The sequence below is a fragment of the Monoraphidium neglectum genome (genome assembly GCF_000611645.1).
Source record: "Monoraphidium neglectum strain SAG 48.87 unplaced genomic scaffold scaffold00112, whole genome shotgun sequence".
Taxonomy (NCBI): Eukaryota; Viridiplantae; Chlorophyta; class Chlorophyceae; order Sphaeropleales; family Selenastraceae; genus Monoraphidium; species Monoraphidium neglectum.
The window spans coordinates 20,110-38,700 of record NW_014013516.1 but is presented as its reverse complement, the minus strand read 5'-3'; the positions used below and the strand labels follow the sequence as shown (position 1 = coordinate 38,700).

At 59.4% G+C, this 18,591-nt stretch overlaps 5 protein-coding genes across 5 annotated transcripts in view; 3 read left to right on the top strand and 2 right to left on the bottom strand.

Moving 5' to 3' along the window:
* Window positions 1-946: 946 nt before the first annotated feature.
* Window positions 947-2,063, bottom strand: MNEG_1173 (hypothetical protein; the record flags this gene model as incomplete). The annotated part of the gene is made up of 4 exons (XM_014050348.1): window positions 947-1,204; window positions 1,541-1,624; window positions 1,826-1,884; window positions 1,979-2,063. The coding sequence occupies 4 exons, from the start codon at window positions 2,061-2,063 to the stop codon at window positions 947-949; spliced, it is 486 nt and encodes a 161-aa protein (XP_013905802.1).
* Window positions 2,064-6,448: 4,385 nt separating this feature from the next.
* On the bottom strand, window positions 6,449-7,655 carry MNEG_1172 (hypothetical protein; the record flags this gene model as incomplete). Its single annotated transcript, XM_014050347.1, has 4 exons — window positions 6,449-6,616; window positions 6,848-6,949; window positions 7,144-7,298; window positions 7,433-7,655. 4 exons carry the CDS (start codon window positions 7,653-7,655, stop codon window positions 6,449-6,451), a joined length of 648 nt encoding a protein of 215 aa, XP_013905801.1.
* Window positions 7,656-9,470: 1,815 nt separating this feature from the next.
* MNEG_1171 (CTD small phosphatase-like protein 2) lies at window positions 9,471-11,828 on the top strand (the record flags this gene model as incomplete). The annotated part of the gene is made up of 4 exons (XM_014050346.1): window positions 9,471-9,642; window positions 9,767-9,897; window positions 10,093-11,145; window positions 11,373-11,828. The coding sequence occupies 4 exons, from the start codon at window positions 9,471-9,473 to the stop codon at window positions 11,826-11,828; spliced, it is 1,812 nt and encodes a 603-aa protein (XP_013905800.1).
* A 1,753-nt stretch (window positions 11,829-13,581) lies between these two features.
* On the top strand, window positions 13,582-14,121 carry MNEG_1170 (hypothetical protein; the record flags this gene model as incomplete). The annotated part of the gene is made up of 3 exons (XM_014050345.1): window positions 13,582-13,649; window positions 13,786-13,852; window positions 13,987-14,121. The coding sequence occupies 3 exons, from the start codon at window positions 13,582-13,584 to the stop codon at window positions 14,119-14,121; spliced, it is 270 nt and encodes an 89-aa protein (XP_013905799.1).
* Window positions 14,122-16,846: 2,725 nt separating this feature from the next.
* The window catches only part of MNEG_1169 (hypothetical protein), a gene marked incomplete at both ends in the record, with an annotated part of 3,519 nt that continues 1,774 nt past the window's right edge, over window positions 16,847-18,591 (top strand). The window contains 4 exons of the mRNA XM_014050344.1: window positions 16,847-16,953; window positions 17,188-17,371; window positions 17,700-18,054; window positions 18,288-18,572. Of these exons, the coding sequence (XP_013905798.1) occupies window positions 16,847-16,953; window positions 17,188-17,371; window positions 17,700-18,054; window positions 18,288-18,572 (931 nt within the window). The remainder of the gene's footprint in view (window positions 16,954-17,187; window positions 17,372-17,699; window positions 18,055-18,287; window positions 18,573-18,591) is intronic.

Genomic DNA, 18,591 nt, shown 5'->3' with positions numbered 1-18,591 from the left:
GCTGACGCCTCGCGCGGCTAGAAGCCACGCTGCAAGCGGCGCCGCGTCGGGTTAGGGAGAGGGGTGTGTGTGGTGAGCCACACCCCCCACCGTGGAGACCAAGGGCATGTTCACGTGACGCCGCGCCCTTGACGCGGCCTTGACGGCTGGCAGTTGTTTGCATGCAGCAGTTGCTTTCGGTGGCCCCAGAAAGCTGTCCTGCTCTCCACAGCTTGCAGGTTGAGGTGTTTGAACAGGGTCTTGTGTTTTTCTTTTGGTATCCCTAGGTCAGCCGCGGTCGTGATCATGCCTGCGTAACTTGCGCCTCCCACAACCAGTGTAATCACATGGAGGTGGACCTGCCGGCGCGCCTTCTGCAGTTTCGTAATGAGTGCGGCGTGCTGTGCCGTGGCCGCTGCAATTGTCGGGTCTGGGTTTGTGTCCCTGCAGGACTTGATTTCCACAATATGGATGTGTTCCGCCGACCCTTTGCCTGCTGCCGGCACGTGCAGGATGATGTTGGGAACGCTGTGTGTGCGTGCATCTTCCAGGCGCCGTTTCTGTGCGGGTGTCAGGATGGAGCACTTGTCAAAGGTGCGCCGGTGCATCACCCCATCCTCCTTGCAGTTTTCTGCTGACCCCAGGTCTGCACACTTGATGCAGCCGCCCATCGCGTCAGCCTCTAGCGCGGCCAGGATTATCCTCCCCGCACGGTGGTGGCGAGAGGTGTGCTGCGCGCTCAGCTCTGGGCATGCCAGCATGGTGTGCCCCAGCCCCCCCCTATAAGTCAATGTCAACAAATGGTCTCCCCTCCTCGGTAGCTGGTGACATTCATATGTATCTTTCAGTGTTGCGCATGCTTCTTTACAGTTTATGGAATGGTGAGGGTCACGCACAGATATCAATCACATCGGCCAACACAGCAACAAGCACCGCAGGGCGCGAGTCAGGGGCCTAGCAAGGTTTTTCACCCAAGGCGATTGAGCAGGGCGCCGCTGCCAATTGACTTGCGGGCGGCAATCGCACGCTTCAGCAGCTCGTTGAGCAGCGCGCCGTTGATGAGGCTGGCCTGACGGCTTGCAGCCTGCACGGTTGTCTCTGTCGAGGGGGGCGTGATGGTGGTGGTTGTCTCGCCGCCCTCCACCGCCAAGTTGGAGGTAGGCAGCGCGACGTTGCCGGTGCCTGAGACCTCCAAAGAAGGGTTGTACACTCCATTGCCGTTGAGCTGAGAGACAAGGGTGGATGTTGTTGGTGAAGAGGGAGGGCCGTTGGGCGAAAGTTGAGCAATCTATGTAATTGTGTTGCGCTGCGCCACAATCGTGAGTGAGACAAAGCCGATCATATCCATCACACATTTGTAGTATGCACATGTTCATATCGCACTGTGCAGTGCGATGTGATGGGAGCTATTGCAAAATGTTGCTGGCACCCAGCTGCTTTGATACATTGAGCCAGCCATTATGCTGGGCACCACACCTTGCAGTGTGAAACCTCAAATTCAGGATTTCTGAAAACAGGGCCCGTTTCCAAAGTGCCAACATGCACCCCCCAGTTTGCTCACCGTCCCCTCCAGGGTCGTAGTCAGGGGTGTGACTGACAAACTGGCCGTGGGGGCAAGCAGCAGTCCAGTCAGGTCCAGCTCCGGCTGCGACGCAGGCAAGGGTAGATGTCACAACCGTATTGTTTTATTGCAGTGTGGATGCCGGCGTAAGACACAACTGACATAATTGGCGGTGTTTCGAGGCTCTCGAGCGCTGTCGCCGCGCGCAGCACGCGCAACAGTCCCTCCCCTGCAAAGGATCTGTATAGCTCCTGGACACTATCGTGAACTGCTCTCCCTGTGCACCTCCAGACTCAGCTTGGGCTTGAGTGTGAAGGTGAAGGTTGAGTTGGGTCCAGGTGGTACTGCGGTTTGCGCACGCCAGCGAAGGTGAGGCACAGCTCGGCTGCTGCCAGTTCTGATCAAACGACTAGGCGCGTGAGCCTTGCGCACGCTCACCATCGCTTTTGAGCGTGCGGGCGTACGTCCCAGAGCAGCATGCCAGCAGCAGCAGGGACGCTGCAAGTGCGACGTGGCGAGTCATTGCAGGATTTTGTGGTGCTCGACTGTATGACAGGGCCCGCAAATGCAATGAAACACGGGAAAACCTCGCCTATATTCACACCGGACACGCTTGGGCCGTCCCAGGCTGACTCGGCCCCGCCAAGACGAGAATGGGACTACGGCGTCGTTAAAAACGTACTTTCAGGATTACATATTACATAATTCAGGTGTTTTGTAGCATGGACTCCGTAACACTGGCGAAAACCGGCAACACGGGCAGAAACCGTTGCCAACCGCCAGACATGGCGTTTGTAATTTGTTCGATTTCTTGGTTTTGATCACCACTATCACGATGCCCACAGACAGGAAGGCATGATTATTCATCTTGCATCTTGGTTGTGGCTGGTGTGCTGATGTCATATTCTGTGTTAACCGACCAAGCGATAGCGGTGCACATTTGGCTCGAACCACTGCCCATGGTGGGATATGTGCTGTTGTGCACATCGATGGCAGAGTGCCTGTAGACCAACCACGCACACACACACATGCATGCATGTCTAGACAGCGAGTTCCCTGTTTCACCGCTCATAACCCCGGACCTCCAGTAATGTCAAGCTACTTGGCACCGGTGCATGAGGACCACCTTGTTGCTGAGGCGCAGCAGCGCAGGGCTGGGGAACACAGCACGACATCAGCGCAGCTGCCAGGCGGCGGCATGCATCACAGCCGCGTCTACGGGGGTCAAACTCAAATCATAACCTGTTGTAATGCTCCGCAATCCCGCGTGTCGCACTGACTAATTAACTAAGCACCTTGTGTCATGCGTAATGGCGCGACATCATCTCGCTGCTGTGTCGGCCCTGCCCCCGCTTCATGATCACCACGCACTGACCTTAAAATTTGGCTGCGCATTTTTGCCTGCCAAATTCCACAGCACATGAAATGGCACACATGCACACATTGAAGGCAACTAGTTGCTGTGTGTGTGGCGACAGGTCGAACACATTAGTATCCTGCTCCCATTTCCCTGCCGGGCAGAGTGTGCAGCCCCCTGTGCACAGACTCATTCAAGTGTGTTTCTCAGCTATATATATAGTTGTTTTGGCACATGATTGTTACAGCTCGGTGCATTCATGTTCACAAGGGTTGTAAGGCCACGAGATGCGGGTTGCACGAGGGGAGTGTCACTTGGCTCTGCCACTGAATACTCAGCCCTGCAGCTTGGAGAGCACAGGGCGGCTGGTGAAGGCCTGCATGATGGCGTTGAGCAGCGGGCGGTTGGCTGGGTCGAAGAAGCCGCCAAGGTTTTGCAGTGAAAGGCTGCTTGCAGGGAGGGCGTAAGAGCCCGTGCCAGAAGTCTCCAGCGAAGGGGCAATCGTGCCCTGACCCGAAAGCTGCAAAGAGGGTTACGAGCGGTGCAATAGAAGGGACGGGGGTTAAATGCAGAGTGAGGTCCGGGATGAAACACCAGAGCGGCCAGATTGCCCCTTCAGCTCTGCGCCGCCTGCCTCTGCAGGTCGCACAGAGCAGGCAGGCAGCTTGCTGCGTTGTAGCTAGTACATGTGCCCATTTCTGCTCCATTTGTTTGGAACCACCGCAGACGCACGCTGCCCTTGTTTTGGCGTAGCTGCAGGGCTGGCTGGCCCCGTTCGCTCACCGTCTCTGCCAACGACAAGGCCAGGGGTGTGAGAGAAAGGCTCTCTGTAGGGGTGAGCGAGAGCGGTGTGAGGTCCAGCCCAGGCTGCGGGTGTACATTTCATGGAGGTGTTTGAGAGCGGAGGTGGTGGTTTTAGCGCCGAACATCAGGTTCTTACGCAAACATGTGCTACGTCAAGTGCTGTCAAAGGCCGGGCCTGCGAAGGGCCGGCCGTTCACCTGGCTGCGCATGCAAACATATCGCGGTTGTGAGACCTTGGCTGCGGAGTCCTGCACAAGCCACCGGCCGCGCTGCCGCACCTCAATCTTGAGCTTGGGGTTGACAGTCAGCGTGAACTTCACAGAGTCAGTTTGGACTTCAGGGGCCTCTTTGCTCTTGTCCTTTCCATTGTCCTTGCTTTTGCCTTGGCCGCCTGTGGCGCATCCAGCGGACGATAGGTGCAAGCCGCCCGGCAATGCGCACGGTCAGGGCCACAGACGTTTGAAGGACCCACCAGCCCAGATGGGGAGGCACAGCGATACCCCAGCAAGTCCGTCATGTATATTGGCTGTGACAGGATGGGGTGACCTCACCATTGTCATTCTTGAGAGCAGCGGTGGCCGCACCACCATCAACTGCGAGGGCGTCGGCGGTCGCCCCCCCATCCACATTGAGGGCAGCGACTGCCGCACTGTCATCAGCCTTGAGAGCGCGCGCATCTGCCCCAGCGCAGCACAGGAGCACCAGCATTGCAGACGCCGCCAGCGCGGTGACAACAAGGGCGTGGCGGGTCATTGTGCAAGGGCGGAGCGGGGTTCAGGTGTGGCAAGGAGAACCTGGGATGCGACGCAAAACTTTTGATTCTTCAATTTGAAGTCCCGTTTGTGCGTCTCTATCTCTCTCGGGCTGTCCCAGATGTAGCGATCGGGGCCTCCAAGGTGGCCGCCTTGGGACGGAGGACAGCCGAAAGAGCGTGGTTGCTATACAAGTATACACAACACACTTGACCAAGCTCATTGCCGGATATCCCGGCCTGAGGTGTGCCTGGCAAAACTGGGGCACTGAGCCAACCACTCCCTGGAAGTTTTGCCGCACACAGCTTGTTCGTGTGGCCGTGCACAGGCCTAAACCCATACTGTGCGTGATGGTCATTCACTGATTTGGTGCAACATATGATTTTATCTCCCAAAGTTTGTGGTTGTGGCGGTGGAGTCGCCTGCACTCCTCACGCGTCTGTTTCGTACAATGGCTTCTCATAAATATGGCCATCTGTACGCGATCGGTGCCCGCTGCGCGTCACCACCAGATGGGTTTGACAGCTGACTGCGCGCGTGCTGCCAGCTTAGTCTTGCGTGGCGCCTGCTGGCTCATGCTGCATATTGTTTTTTCTCAGTAATGCCTTCTGTCAGAGTCAAAATGGTCCCTCTGAGGTGTATGTTGGAGGCAAAATACGGTACAGACCAAGTATGTAACCCCGCCGTCTGCCGGGTGCAGGCCGGCAGTCCATGGCGGAACGAAGCCCTGTCATGCGCCGAGGTGGTACAGCCAGTACCCCTCGACAAATCTGCTCGATATCGATCAAGTCTGCTAAATGCCCAGCTTCAGCGGGTAAAGGGATGAGAAGCTGTCCACTGCTTTTTTTCTGCAAGATTTGTGTGCCTGTCATGCGCGAACGCATGCACAGTAACGGCAGGAAATTTCCGCAACCCAGCACAAGGGATATGTTTACCGCCACCCAATGCTGCTGCCACACAGTTTGCCGCTCATTGCCATCGATGTCGCCCACAGCATGCACTGTCACGTGTCAATCGACATCTGAGAAATGTCTAGCGGCTTCTGTGCCACTCGCTTGCTGCGACAGCCAGAGGTATTTGCATTGCGTGCCGACTCAGACATGAAGAACACCAACATCACCAGCGTTATGCAAGGAATGGACCGCCGCCCCACCCTTTCTTGCTGTGACCTTGCAATTCACTCGGTGTGTCAGTATAAGATTGCTGGTCTAGCTGCCCCAATTGCTTAGACCGAAGTTGTGGCATAACCTGTTTGCCTCAAGGCAGCTTGACGGGCAAAACACGCGTGAAAGAGCCGACATTTAAGCTGACCAGAAACTGGTGGTAGTGATTGCCAAAACATCAGCAACCAGTGTTGTGGGTGTGCTGGCAAGCTGCTCGCAATTTGAGTCGTCAAGATTGAGTGAAAACTCCAGCATAGGACAATCACAGGGGTTCTCGCCCATGAGCAGGCGTGTGCATGATGACAACGGCAAGTGTTTGTCTGCAGGCACAAAAGCATTGGTGCATCGTGTGAAACCTATCATGGTGCTTGATTTGTCGCGCAAGTGCAGCACAACAGTCTGGCAAAGTTCAATTGTCGTGATGGTGCCAGCACATAATACATGGCTGGCTGCGTGCCTGCTGCAGCTTTCAAAGACGTTGACCAGACATTCGATGCACACAGCTGCTTTGGCCCATGCTTGCACAAAGCACAATTGCGTCATCGGTCACAAGAACCCTGCTGTATGAGGACGCCTGTGCATCACACCTCTTGCGTATATTCGCCCGCCAGCACGCTCCTGGCGTATTATTTCCATGCTAGTAGATACCTTTGAACCTTCAACTTGAAGCCTCGTATGCTGGGGCTGTTACATGTTTGCTGACCTTTTGCGACGCGGCAACATACAGCCAGCCAAATGGGGATCACGCATGGGTATGCAGCAATCAGGGATCACAAGCAGACAGCAGGAGCATTCACAAGGCGGCTGTGAATGCGTCATGGCAGGGATCCTCTCAGCCCATCTTGCTGAGGGCGTTTTTGAAGCCCTGCGCAGCGCCGCTGGCGGCGGTAACGTCAACAGATTTGGAGGGGCCCGTGACGGTGAGGGACTGGTCCGGACCTGAGGCAGACAGAGTCCCACTGAGGGTCTTGGAGGGGTCGAACGCGCCCTGGACACCAAGCTGGGGGGGGGGGGAGAGGGAGCAGGGTGGGGAGGGAGTTGGAGAGCACATGAATAACGCCTGGGCAAACGCCAACTCGGCCATCATGGTCGAGGAGCAGGTGTGGGTGAGCGCTAAATTCTCAATGACAAGTATTGCAGAGCATGAGTCTCACGCTGTTTCTGCGGCCTCCAGGCCAGAGTAACAATAGCCCGAGGCAGCAGCTGAAGCACATTATATGTCGTTGCTTACCTCGCCAGACAGGGTGAGGTCCAGCGGGGTGGCGGACAGGTCCAGCTTGGGTGTGAGATCCAGGGGGGTTAGGCCCAGGCTTGGGCCAATCGTCAGCTCAGGCTGTCACGGGGCGGGGGAGGGCAAAGATGTGAGGATTCCGCGAGCTGTGACCAAGGTGATGCGTGCAGCACAGGTCAAAGCTGCAAGCTCAACAGCTGCCAATGCCTCAGTTTGCACCATCACTGCCATGTTTGCTGGCACACCAGAGGCCAACCTCTCAGCTGCACTTGGCCAAAACCCTTTGTAGTGCGCACCTCAAGGGAAAGCTCCAGCTCAGGGTTGGGAGTGTTGATAGTGACCTTGCCACTGCCATTGCTCTTGCCATTGTTGTTGCTGTTGTTGCTGTTGTTGCTGTTGTTGTTTTCGTAGTCGGTGGTGGTAGTGTCGGCAGCGCTGCGAGAGAGCCAGTCTGCGGCGCATCGCACAGTAGGTCAGCAGTATTGAGAGGGGTATGAGTGGTTGGCAGTGGCAAGATGTTTGTGGCAAGCCACACCACAGAGCGTGATACCAGCTTTGGCCGCCGCGCTGCATGCTGAGACTCACCCAAGGGGTTGCTCAGGGGACCAGGCTGCAGGAAATCTGGCCGCGCCAGAAGGATGCCGTGGAGGATATCGCCAAGAACCATGCCAACAAACTCCCCAGGGTTGCGGGGGTTGGGGGGCTTGTTAGATTTGTCGTCGTTCTTCAGGGTGCGCGAGGCATTGGCGGCGCCTGCGCAGGCGACCAGCGCCAGCAGGAAGAGCACAGAGCGCGAGCGGCGGGCCATGGCTGGCTACTGGCGCTGCAGGCTGTGCAGCTAAGAATAACGTCGCGGTTGTGATGGCAACGGAAATTGTTTGACATTTTGAAGCCAAACGCTTCTTCTCGGGCTGTCCCAGAGGCCACGGTCGGGTGCTCCAAGGCGGGGCCATCTCGGGAGGGAGGACGAAGCGCCTAAAAGGCGTGCAGCCAAGTTTAACGGAGAACTGTAGCCTGACGTCCACGTTTTGCAAAGGCGGATTGGGTGGTGGTGGGTCTGGGCACCGCTACACCTGCCTGCCGGCGGTTTAAAGTATCGATTGACCACCCTACGCGAATGCTGTAAATTTACTGTCGCTGATTTGCACCCTGCCTTGCCGTAAAGTACACAAGTTCTTGCAGTCATACATGCACTTACATGCAGTCATGTGGTTGCCGGTGTGAACGTGTGCGTGTGTGAATGTGTGCGTGCGTCCGTGTGTTCTCGTGTGTGTGTGTGTGTGTGTGTGTGTGTGTGTGTGTGTGTGTGCGTGCGTGCGTGCGTGCGTGCGTGCGTGCGTGCGTGTGTGTGTGTGTGTGTGCGCGCGCGCGCGCGGGGGCGCGCGCGCCCACGCCCGCACGTGGGCGCGCGCGCGCGAGCGTGTGCGTGCGGCACATGTGTGCAAATAGTGGCAGTCGACAGCTGCACATAAGCACCAAACTTGAATGCTGGATAGATCATGTGATAACACTTACTTGAATTATTATGAGTTTGTTTGAAGATGTGCTGAAGTGCATGCTGTGCAGCCACCCTTTGCATTTTGCGCACGTCACAGCAAATCGCCAACATGTGGGTGTCTCGCCAACATGTCGCGCAGCAGCTGCTGCCTTGACAGGAAATCTGCCATGCAGTGCGTGCGGGTGACTGCACCGCTGAAAATAAATTGCAGCAATCGGGCGATGCGTATGCACACTTGTACACCCAGACACACAAGCACACACGTACATGCACTTGTGCGCACCCAACGGCGCAACAACCCACGCACCCAACAACCTCACCCCCAGCTCAAATGCACACACGCACACGCCTCGCGCACGCGCGCGCACACACACGCACACACGCACACGCACACGCACACACACACACACACACACACGCACGCACGCGCGCGCACACACACACACGTGCGCACACACACACACACACACACACACACACACACACACACACACACACACACACACACACACACACACACACACACACACACGCGCGCGTGCACGCGCGCGCTTGCACACAAGCACACGCACGTATGCACGCAGCATGCTCCAGCGCACGCACGCGGCACTGCACATATGCATGCACACTGCACACATGCGTGCACGTGAACACACACACGCACATACGGTATGCACTGTGACGCGTGCTCATGCATGCGCACTCATGCACTCTTCTGCCAGGGTAGATCCACAGCTGCCTGCTCCTGTTGCTGCAATGAGCCGGCTCCCTTCTGCACCACACGGCATGAGCGCAGCCCAACAGCGCCTTGAACAGTGCGGCGCTGGAGCTGCCCGGCGCTTTCTTTTGGTGTCCCATTTTGTAGGCCCTGGGGGGTGGGGCATACCGTACTCAGGTCTGCACACATGTTTGCCTTGTACTATACGGTACCCCACGTGCATTCTCTATGATGACGTCTGCCCGTACGGTAATTTTCCCCTCACGTTGTGAGCGCTGGTCAATGTCCTGGCTGGCGCCTGCAGCGTCTTCTGAGGTCTATAGACGGCAGCTTTGCCTTTGTACGTACGCTCACAGACCATACAAGCAACCAACAGACGGATCAACACGCTGTGCGGTGCATAGGGCATGCTGGGCAGGCTGGTCGCCAGCCTCTGGACGCCGTCCGCGCAGCGAGAGCCCCTGGAGCGCGAGCAGATGACCGTGGAGGCGGGTGCACAGCCCGCCCAGCCCAGCACAGCCACCCCCAACATGGGCGACGAGCAGCAGCAGGAGCTCATCACGAGTTGCAAGCGCAGAGGTCGGGGCCGCTCCTAATCGTCCTTCAATCCAACACTGTTGCTTTAGACTCACACTGGCGGGCCTTGGGCCCCGACAGGGGCCTCGCACGGCTGATCTTGCATGTCTGTCTCCTGTCCACGCAGGCCCCGAAGCCGGCGATGACATCTCTCCGGGCAAAAGGCAGCGACTACCGTCTGCTACGGACGTCAGGGGCAGCAGCACTGACTTCCAGAGGCAGCAGGACCAGCGCAAGCAGGCGGTCTCACACCTTCAGGTTGGTGTCCCCTACTTGCTCGTGTCGTGCAGCGCTTACCTTTGCGCAAATTCCCCTGTATTTCCCGGCAGAGGATTTTCACTGCCGCAATTGTGGCCTGGTTGTGTGCTGGCCCATGTAGGACGAAAGCTGCGCGGCGACCCTGGGCGCTGTGCCAATGCCCCACAACACCCCCTGTCCTGTGTGCTGCCGCAGGGGACTCCAGAGGCTTGCAGCTCAGGTGAGCAGCAAGAGCAACAGCAGAAGACTGGCGAGAGTGCCAAGGCCAGGGGCCCCCTGGGTCACATCCTTACGCCAGTGTACTACCTGTGGCAGCAAGGCAGCCACATCGCCCAGCACTTTGGTACGCCAGGCAGCGGGACAACGCAGCCGCCGCAGCAGCAGCAGCCGCAGCAGCAGCAGCCGCAGCAGCAGCCGCAGCAGCAGCAGCAGCAGCAGCAGCAGCAGCAGCGGCAGCAGCAGCGGCGGCTGCACGGAGACGATGGCGAGGATGAACAGCAGCATGAGGGCCCCCACTCGCAGGCCTGGCAAGTGCAGCGGCTAGACGAGCCCCTCGATGGTGCTGCTTGTGTCGCGCAGCAGCCGCAGCAGCAGCAGCATGCAGCAGGCGAGTGCGCCACCAGCACGACCAGCACCGTTACGACCGGCAGCGTGCTGGCCCCTGAGGCCTCAGATTCGGTCGCTGGCGATGCCGCCGCAGGCGCGCCCAGCGTGCGCGGGTTTGAGAGCGGCTGTGACAGCGACATCGATCCTGCGGGGGAGCTCGCCTGCGCGGGCGTGGCAATGCCGCCCGCGGCCGCTGCTGAGGTGGATGATGAGGATGACGAGGAGTGGTTTGATCCCCTGCTCTTTATAAGCCGCCTGCCACCGGCTGCGCCGCCAGGCGCGCTGCGGCCCGGGACTCTGCTCCCACGGCGTACGCGGGCGTGCAAGCAGAAGACACTGGTGCTGGACCTGGACGAGACGCTGGTGCACAGCACACTCGACGGCGCGCCTGGCTCGGAAGGCGCGCACTTCCACTTCCCAGTCCACTTCAACGGCGCCGAGCACATGGTGCACGTGCGCATGCGGCCGCACATGCGCGACTTCCTGGAGCGGACGTCGGAGCTGTTTGAGGTGGTGGTATTCACTGCGTCTCAAAAGGTGTACGCCGAGAAGCTGCTCAACATCCTCGACCCCCACCGGCGGCTGGTGCGGCACCGCATCTACCGCGACAGCTGCGTGTTTGTCGACGGCAACTATCTGAAGGTGGGCAGTTGTGCCAATGGGCGAAATTGGTTTCGTGCCCCTGTGGTGTATGTCTACGTGCTTGTGGAGGAAGGCATTGGGGCGCGTTTATGCTCGCTGAGCCGCAGTGTGCAAACGCCCATAAGATTGCTTGCTTGCGCGTGCATCCGTCTGCATTCACATTGTGATGCCCTCCCCTCACCCCGCTTTTCTATGCCTGCCTGCCGACACTCGTGGGTCTTTCGCAGGACCTGTCGGGCTTGGGCCGCGACCTGGCCCACACTGCAATCGTCGACAACAGCCCCCAAGCCTTCGGCTTCCAGGTGGACAACGGAATCCCCATTGAGTCGTGGTACGACGACGACGCCGACACAGAGCTGCTGCAGCTGCTGCCTCTCCTGAGGAAGCTCGCAGACGCGGACGATGTTCGCCCGTTGCTGCGCGAGCGGTTCCGCCTGCGAGAGCGCGTGGAGGGCGCGGCGGCGACGTGGCGCAGCCGCATGGAGCAGGAGGCTGCTGCGTGGCAGCGACAGTGCGTTGGCTCGGTGGCCACAGCACAGCAGCAGCCCGCGCTGCCGATGCCACCTGCACAGCAAGCACAGCAGCAGTCGCAGCAGGCTGGTAGCGGTATGATGCAGCAGGCCCTGCCTCCGTCGAGGCAGTTGAAGGTTGCAGTGGTGGCCGCCGCAACCCACTTAAGTTAGCGACCGCAGCGTTGCGCTGCTCCTGCAGAGATTGTGGTGCTGCCTGAGGATTGGGGTCGTGGTGTGTGCGCTGGTCGAGCGCTCACCTGATGACGGCGTGTTTCGTAGATGTCTGGGCCAGGCTCGGCAGCGCCCTAATTGTACATACATGCTCCATGCTTCTCGCCACGCCCATGCCTCGGCCGCTGTGCCCTGGTTCCCCGGCATTGCTGACCGTGTTGATGGCTGACCCTTGACCGATGCAAAGCATATCGAGGGTGTCGGAGAGCACTGCAACAAACCTTACTGTTGCCCTATCCTTGCAGCCGCCTGAGTCGCCACCACGCATCCAAGTGCGCTGCTGCACGCTCTGCTTGCGGCCTGGATGAGGTCGCATGGTGTCGCGGGATGCGCCCACCGTTGCCCCCAAGTCCAGTGGTGGGGCTAGCTCAACCCCTTGCGTTTTCAGAGAGCCGCTGCACAACAACCAGCAGCACAATGCTTGCATCTACCCCGCCTCTTCACAGGGCGTTGCTGTTGGCGAGTCGTGTTCTTGCGCTTGACGAGCGATAGCCGCGCAGCCCATTCACAGTCCCCGACGCCTCAACGCCCTGGCTGGTGCGCGGCCTACTTTTTACCCCACCTTTTCCATGTGTTGAAGCATGAGGCCTTGACTCGTCCCTGCACACTTACACATATGCACACGGTTTCTGGCTAGAGGCGCTGGAGTTTTTTTAGCAGGGGTGGCGCGGGCGCGCTCCAGTCTCCCACAAGGAATGTTGCCTTGCGAGGCAGGGCCTTTGTTTGAGGGCCAAGCTCAGCCCTCTGAAACGCATCAAAACTCTTTGCGCAGACAGAACGTTGTAAGTTGACTCTTTGAAGCATGTGGCAGCACCCCGGCCTGATTTGCGCTGGCGGTGGAGAGGTGCAATGGCCAACAATTTGTGACTCAGAGTGAGTGTGAGAGGTGACGGCTTGATGGGGTGCTGTTGCCAGGAAACGTGGGACCTACCATGCTACCTGCCAACAGGAGTGGTGCTTTTGAACGGCGGGTGGGGGCTGAGAGTTGGCGCCGGCTGGGCGGGGCGCACGGGGGCCGATGGGGGGCGCAGCGGGTTTGTGGGGCGTTTGAGTGCAGGGCTGTGGCACTGTTGCAGTGGTGGAAGCGCCCTCTCGCAGGGACAAAGCAAACGCAGAATGCAGCAACTGAGGTTGCAGCAGGCCCAGGTTTGATCTGCACTCGCTGCACTGCAACGCTCCCCGTCTCATTGTACGCAGCTTGCCCTCAGTCATAATACATACATACAGGCACACACACAAACAAACAAACAAACTGACACACGCACGCACGCACGCACAAACAAGCACGCACGCACGCATGTATGCGCGCGCGCGCACACACGCACACGCACGCACGCGCACATACTCGCTCGCACACGCACGCACGCATGTACATACATACATACATACATACATACATACATACATACATACATACATACATACATACATACATTATACATCTACATACATACGTACATACATACATACATACATAGGTCATGGCCGCTGGCTGGCAAGGATGATGGGCTCAGCTCGGCTGCCAGGGTGGCCGCAGCTGAGGCTGGCACTCCAGTGAGAACCATGTGCGCGCCCTGTGTGCAGCGTCACACACCTCATAACCCAAGGCGTGCCTTAAATTTCAACGTTTACTTGTGCAGAGTATCAGCTTTACGCACGGGCATGTAGATCTGTTGATTCATTGGGACTGGCGATGTTTTCGCTGGAGGGCCTCGACCGCACGCTGTCGATTCTGCTATTCACGGACGTCACCAACAGCAAGTGAGACGCCCGCAACCCTTTTCGTCCAGCCCAGCCACTGTGCTGTGCTTGTGAGGGCCGCTCACTGCACAAAGAATGCATCACACATAGTGCTACTGCTTGCACACCTGTTCAGGGTCGCTGCATGCCCTCACAGGGAAATTCAAGAGAAGGTCATCAAAGCGCAGATCGAGCCGGAGTTTGCCTTTGTAAATGCTGCGGCGGTGAGTCTGCAGCTGCGTGGCCAGAAGCGGCGGCTGCTGACGCGGCTTTTTTTCGAAAGAGAACAAGAGCAGTCGCCGAATGCTGCCATGAAGGGTGGAGCCGGCGGCTACAGCCACCTCTGTGCACCATGCAGGTGCTGGGCTTGCTACCGCTGCGGCTGGCGGCGCACAAGGCTGCGACCTACGATCGTCGCGGCAGGCTGGTGTGCAAGAGCCTCCATGCAGAGCTGGTGTTCAACCTGTCCGGCAGCAAACACGTGAGCGGCTGACTGAGGAGCTACTTGCAACACTGCAGGCACCTTGGGAAACGAAATCGGTTGCGTCAAAGAATGAACATCGGCCACAAGTAGGACAGCTGGAACAATGGAGTTGGTTGCAAAGCTGGGGCGCCGCAAGCCGCGCATGTGACGTCACCATGGCTTGTGAAGCAGCCTTGCGGTTCTATTTTCAGACGGCCCACCCCATGCATGGTGGGGCTTATTCTGCATGCGAAAAGCTCATTCATGAGGTGAAATGCTGCTGCCGCTGCTGCTGCTGCTGCTTGTGACGATGGCGGCTCACCAAACCCCTGTGCTCCCTGCAATTTTGATGCTCCGAGCAGATCGGGGAGTCCCTGAAACGCTTTGGCGTGGCGGCCGACACCACCGCTCTGCTGGTGGCGCGCTTTGATGCAACACCTCAAGACGTGGGTGCTGCACATAACAGCCTGGCTGCCTGTGGCACCTTGGTTGCCCCGTGCTTTGGTGGCAGGTTTCCATGGCAACACACTGCCGGCATGGCCACGGGTGGAGTGCCCGCCTACGTCACGTCTGTCTCACCCCCCTCTTGCCCCCGCGGAACATCACACCACCCAACCTGCAGCTGGAGTATGTGAGAGGCCTGGTGGTGGGGCGGGAGGTGCCGCTGGAGCAGCTGCCTGAGCTGGGAGATGCGCGGCAGGTCACCAAGGTGGGGCAGCGGCCAGGGTCAACAGGACGGAGAGATGCCTCAGCGGGCGCTCGGGCAGCCACAACTCACAGATCGAGCGCCCAGTTGCTGCGTGGGGCGCGTCCAGGGCCATGGTGCACGCGTCCGGTGCGCTGGCATAGTCGGACTATCACTGTGCAGGGGGTGTGACAAGCGGAAGGTCTCCAGGTATGCGCGCGCCGCGGCCCTGCCTGTCCCTACCACCCACAGTTCTTCAAGGTGTCTACTGAGGAGCTGGCAGTGGGTAGCGCAGAGGCGGCTGTGGCCTGCCGCATAGCAGTGAGAGATTGCTTGTGAGAGGAGTCGGGCCCAAACCTTGCAAACTTCCCCTCTTTCTTTTTCCATTGGTGCGGCGGTTTTTGAAAAGCAGCAATCAACTGTGCAACGACCGTGTCTTTGTGATTTTGGTGCTTTAGCTGGTGATCACGCAGCCTCTGAGCTGTCGAGGCGGCCACCCCACTGCTGTGTCTGTGCCGCCAGGGCCTGAAAGTATTGCAAACACACATTAAAGGATCAATAGGTCAGACACCCAGTTCGGAAAGGGCATCCAAGCCCTCTGGTATCCTTCAAACATATCTACTTCACGCTGGGATGGGTCGGGCTTCCGCAGTCGCGGGGTCACACACCGGGCTTGCCGCAAGATTGCCCGGCGCAAAGCACGGCGAGATATCATGGTGCAGTGCGGGGGCGCAAAGTGCGGGGTGCAGGCCCTTGCGCTTTGCTGCTGCTCAGCGTATGCCTTCACTCAGGCGAGGCTGTCCTTGAAGACTGCGCAGAAGGCGATGTCTGCTCATGGAACTAGGTCTTACAGGGGCAAGGGGGGGCATGCGCCCTTGGGAAGCCCGCTCAGCTGCCCCCATCCGCCATCACCTATGGGGTCCTACTCCTACTCGCAGTCCGCACCGCCGTAGTTGCCCGCTACATCAGCATGGGTCCTACAAGCACAAATAGACTCCCCCGTCGCACCCAAATTCAGGTCACACGTTTTTTTCTAGATCCAAGCTAGGGCTCCGTCGTGACGAGTCGCCGCGCGCGCCGTGACCACTAGAAGTCCACCCCGCAACCCCTCCAATTCGGTGCCCTGTGTAGGCTCTGAATTGCGCTGCAGGCCGAGGCGTTTCACAGCGGTAGCAGTGTCTGTGTTGGGCCTCGACCCCTCGGCGTCTGGTGCGCAGTCGGCAATGACATCCGTCCGCACTGGTGCGTGATGCACCTGAAGGGCATTTTGGTGGGGCTGGCGTGTCGCGCGCATTGCTCGCATTGTATCGTAGAGCTGATGATGTACTGGAGTTGAATAACCTCCTCCTTGCATCCGTTCCAGCGCTCGTCCCGCTTCCGGGTTTGCACGTGCTCATGCAACGGCAACCAGTGCGCGGCCTTGCAGGACCATTGTCGCAAGGGGTCTGTGATCCTGGCAGGGCGTTATACTGCTGACAGCTTTAGCGAGAATGGCAGGACCAATTTCAAAGCAGCCCGCCCAAACACAGCGCTTCACAGATCGCTCATAACCCAGAGCGCGGCAGATTGATCTATTTGATCGTATTGTACTGTATGACTAGGGTTGGCACCGCGCGGGAGTCCTAATCGGGGCGCAGACCCACCCACGGAGACGGCAACACGGCCGCGAGCACCAGCACGCCCTCATGGCGACATCCAAGCCACTTGAAGTACAGGACAGGTGCTGGATTGAGTGAATGCGCTGGAAGTCGGCTGCACCTTGCGCAAGCCGAAGCGCAGGCCCGCACGGAGTGTCCCGTTGCGTTTGTGTTGCGTCACGCACGCAGCATTCGGCAGGGGTTGCGGATGCGAGAAGCTCTGTGATTTGTTGTCGGCCCAGAGTTCCTGCACTCTGGTGATGGTTGGCGGCGCGCCGGCACGTGGACTGCGTCCTCTTAGCTGCGGACTTTCCGCCGCCGCGCTGACATGTTGGTTGCCCGCCGGCCCCTGCGCATCCCCCCATGAAGGTTTGGCCTTGTGTACGGCATTTTGGTAATGCTAGGCGTTGGTACCTTGTTACCCTGGAACGTGATGATCACCGAGAAGGAATTCTTTGATGTGCGGCTGCACGTGGAGCCCTACAACCCCGCCATCGCGGGCAACTTCCTCAGCCTCTTCGGGCTGACGTTCAACACCGCGTGAGCCAAGGCGGCGGTGACTGCCCAAAGCAGACGTGGCATGCGTGGGTCCGGGGCTCTTTGCGCCGCGTATGTACAATTGTCAGACCATCTGTCGCTTGGTGCGCCCTGCGCGGACTCCTTCACTCAAGCGCACACGTACAAACGCTGCACGCCGCACGCCGCACGCCGCACGCCGCACGCCGCACGCCACCCCCCACTCCCGTGCCCCTGCGCCCCCACCTTGCTGCGCAGGAATCTGCTGGCGTTCTGTGCTGTGGCATTCCTGCAGTCGGGGCGGCTGTCACTGCGCACGCAGATCCTCAACCCGCTGCTGATCATCCTGCTGTTGCTGGGTGCCACGGCGGCGCTGGCACTGCGGCTGGATCTGCCTGGCACCATCGTGGCCTACTACTCCCTTTCCACGCTCGCGCTGCTGGTGAGCCCCTCAGGGTTGGTGGGGGAAGGGGGGCGCCTCCTTGAGGCAAGTGGGGCAAACCGTCGGCAGGGCGGGAGGGGTCATGCCGCAGCAGCCAGCACTGCGTCGGCTGCGGCGAGGTGCAGCATATTTTCAGCGACATTGTTCAAATAGACTTGAAGGACACCGCCTTTGCAGCACGGCGGTTTGGCTGCTGCATATAGCCTGTGGGACTGCTGCCAGCCATCGAAGGAATCAGGGTGCAGGCCGGGCGGCTTTTCCCCACGCAAGCGTGCCGCCCGTCCCCCTGCCCTCATCCCTGCCTTGTATCCGTCCCAACCTCCCGCAGGGCATCTGCATGGCGGTGCTCCAGGGGGGCGTCCTCAACCTGGCGTGCCTCTTCCCGCCCATCTACATCCAGGGCTTTGTTGTGGGGGCGGGGCTGTCAGGCGTGGGCACCTCTGCTTTGTCGTTCATCACGCAGCTGCGCGCCAGGGAAGGACCTGCTGAAGAGGGCGGCGGCGCGCTGCTGCGCGCAGTGCTGCGAGACAGCTTTGGGGAGCGTACGCCCGCCGAGGTGGCGCCCGCCGCGTTTGCCTACTTTGCGGCTGCGGCCAGCGTGACGGCGCTGTGTGCTGTTGCATTCACCCTGCTGGGCCGGCTCGAGTACTCGCGTGCTCGCCTGGTGGCTCATTACGCTGCGGGTGAGGGGGTGGAGCTTTGCAAGGTTTTGGCAAGTCAGGCTATGGCGTCTTTCAGGCGCGGCCACCAGGGGTGCAACGCCACCAGTGCATGCAGTTCACTGGGTCGTTGAAAAGCAGTGCCAGCAATCGATGAATCACAACACAGCTCCAGCTCCCCTCACACCCTTCCCCCCTCCCCACCCCTCTGTTGTCATCCCACCTTTCCTCCGCGCGTTCCCCTCTCAAACCTGCAGTGCGCCGCGCCCACCACGAGCCCGACCAGCCCCAGACAGAAAGCCTCCTGGGGGCGCCCTACGACGAGGCTGTGGCGGAGGAAGGGGAGCCCCTGCCTGGAGTGGAGCGCTACTACTGGCCCGCAGCGCTGATACCCTACCTGCACCCCGCAACGGTGGCTGCGGAGCAGTCTGTTTACTGGGAGGCCTCACCTATGGACGACACACTCATGGGCGGCGAAACGCATGAGGATGCAGCGCCGGAGGCGTTAACGGCGGCCGCCACCGCCTGGGATGACAAGGCGGGTTGGGACGAGGAGGAGGG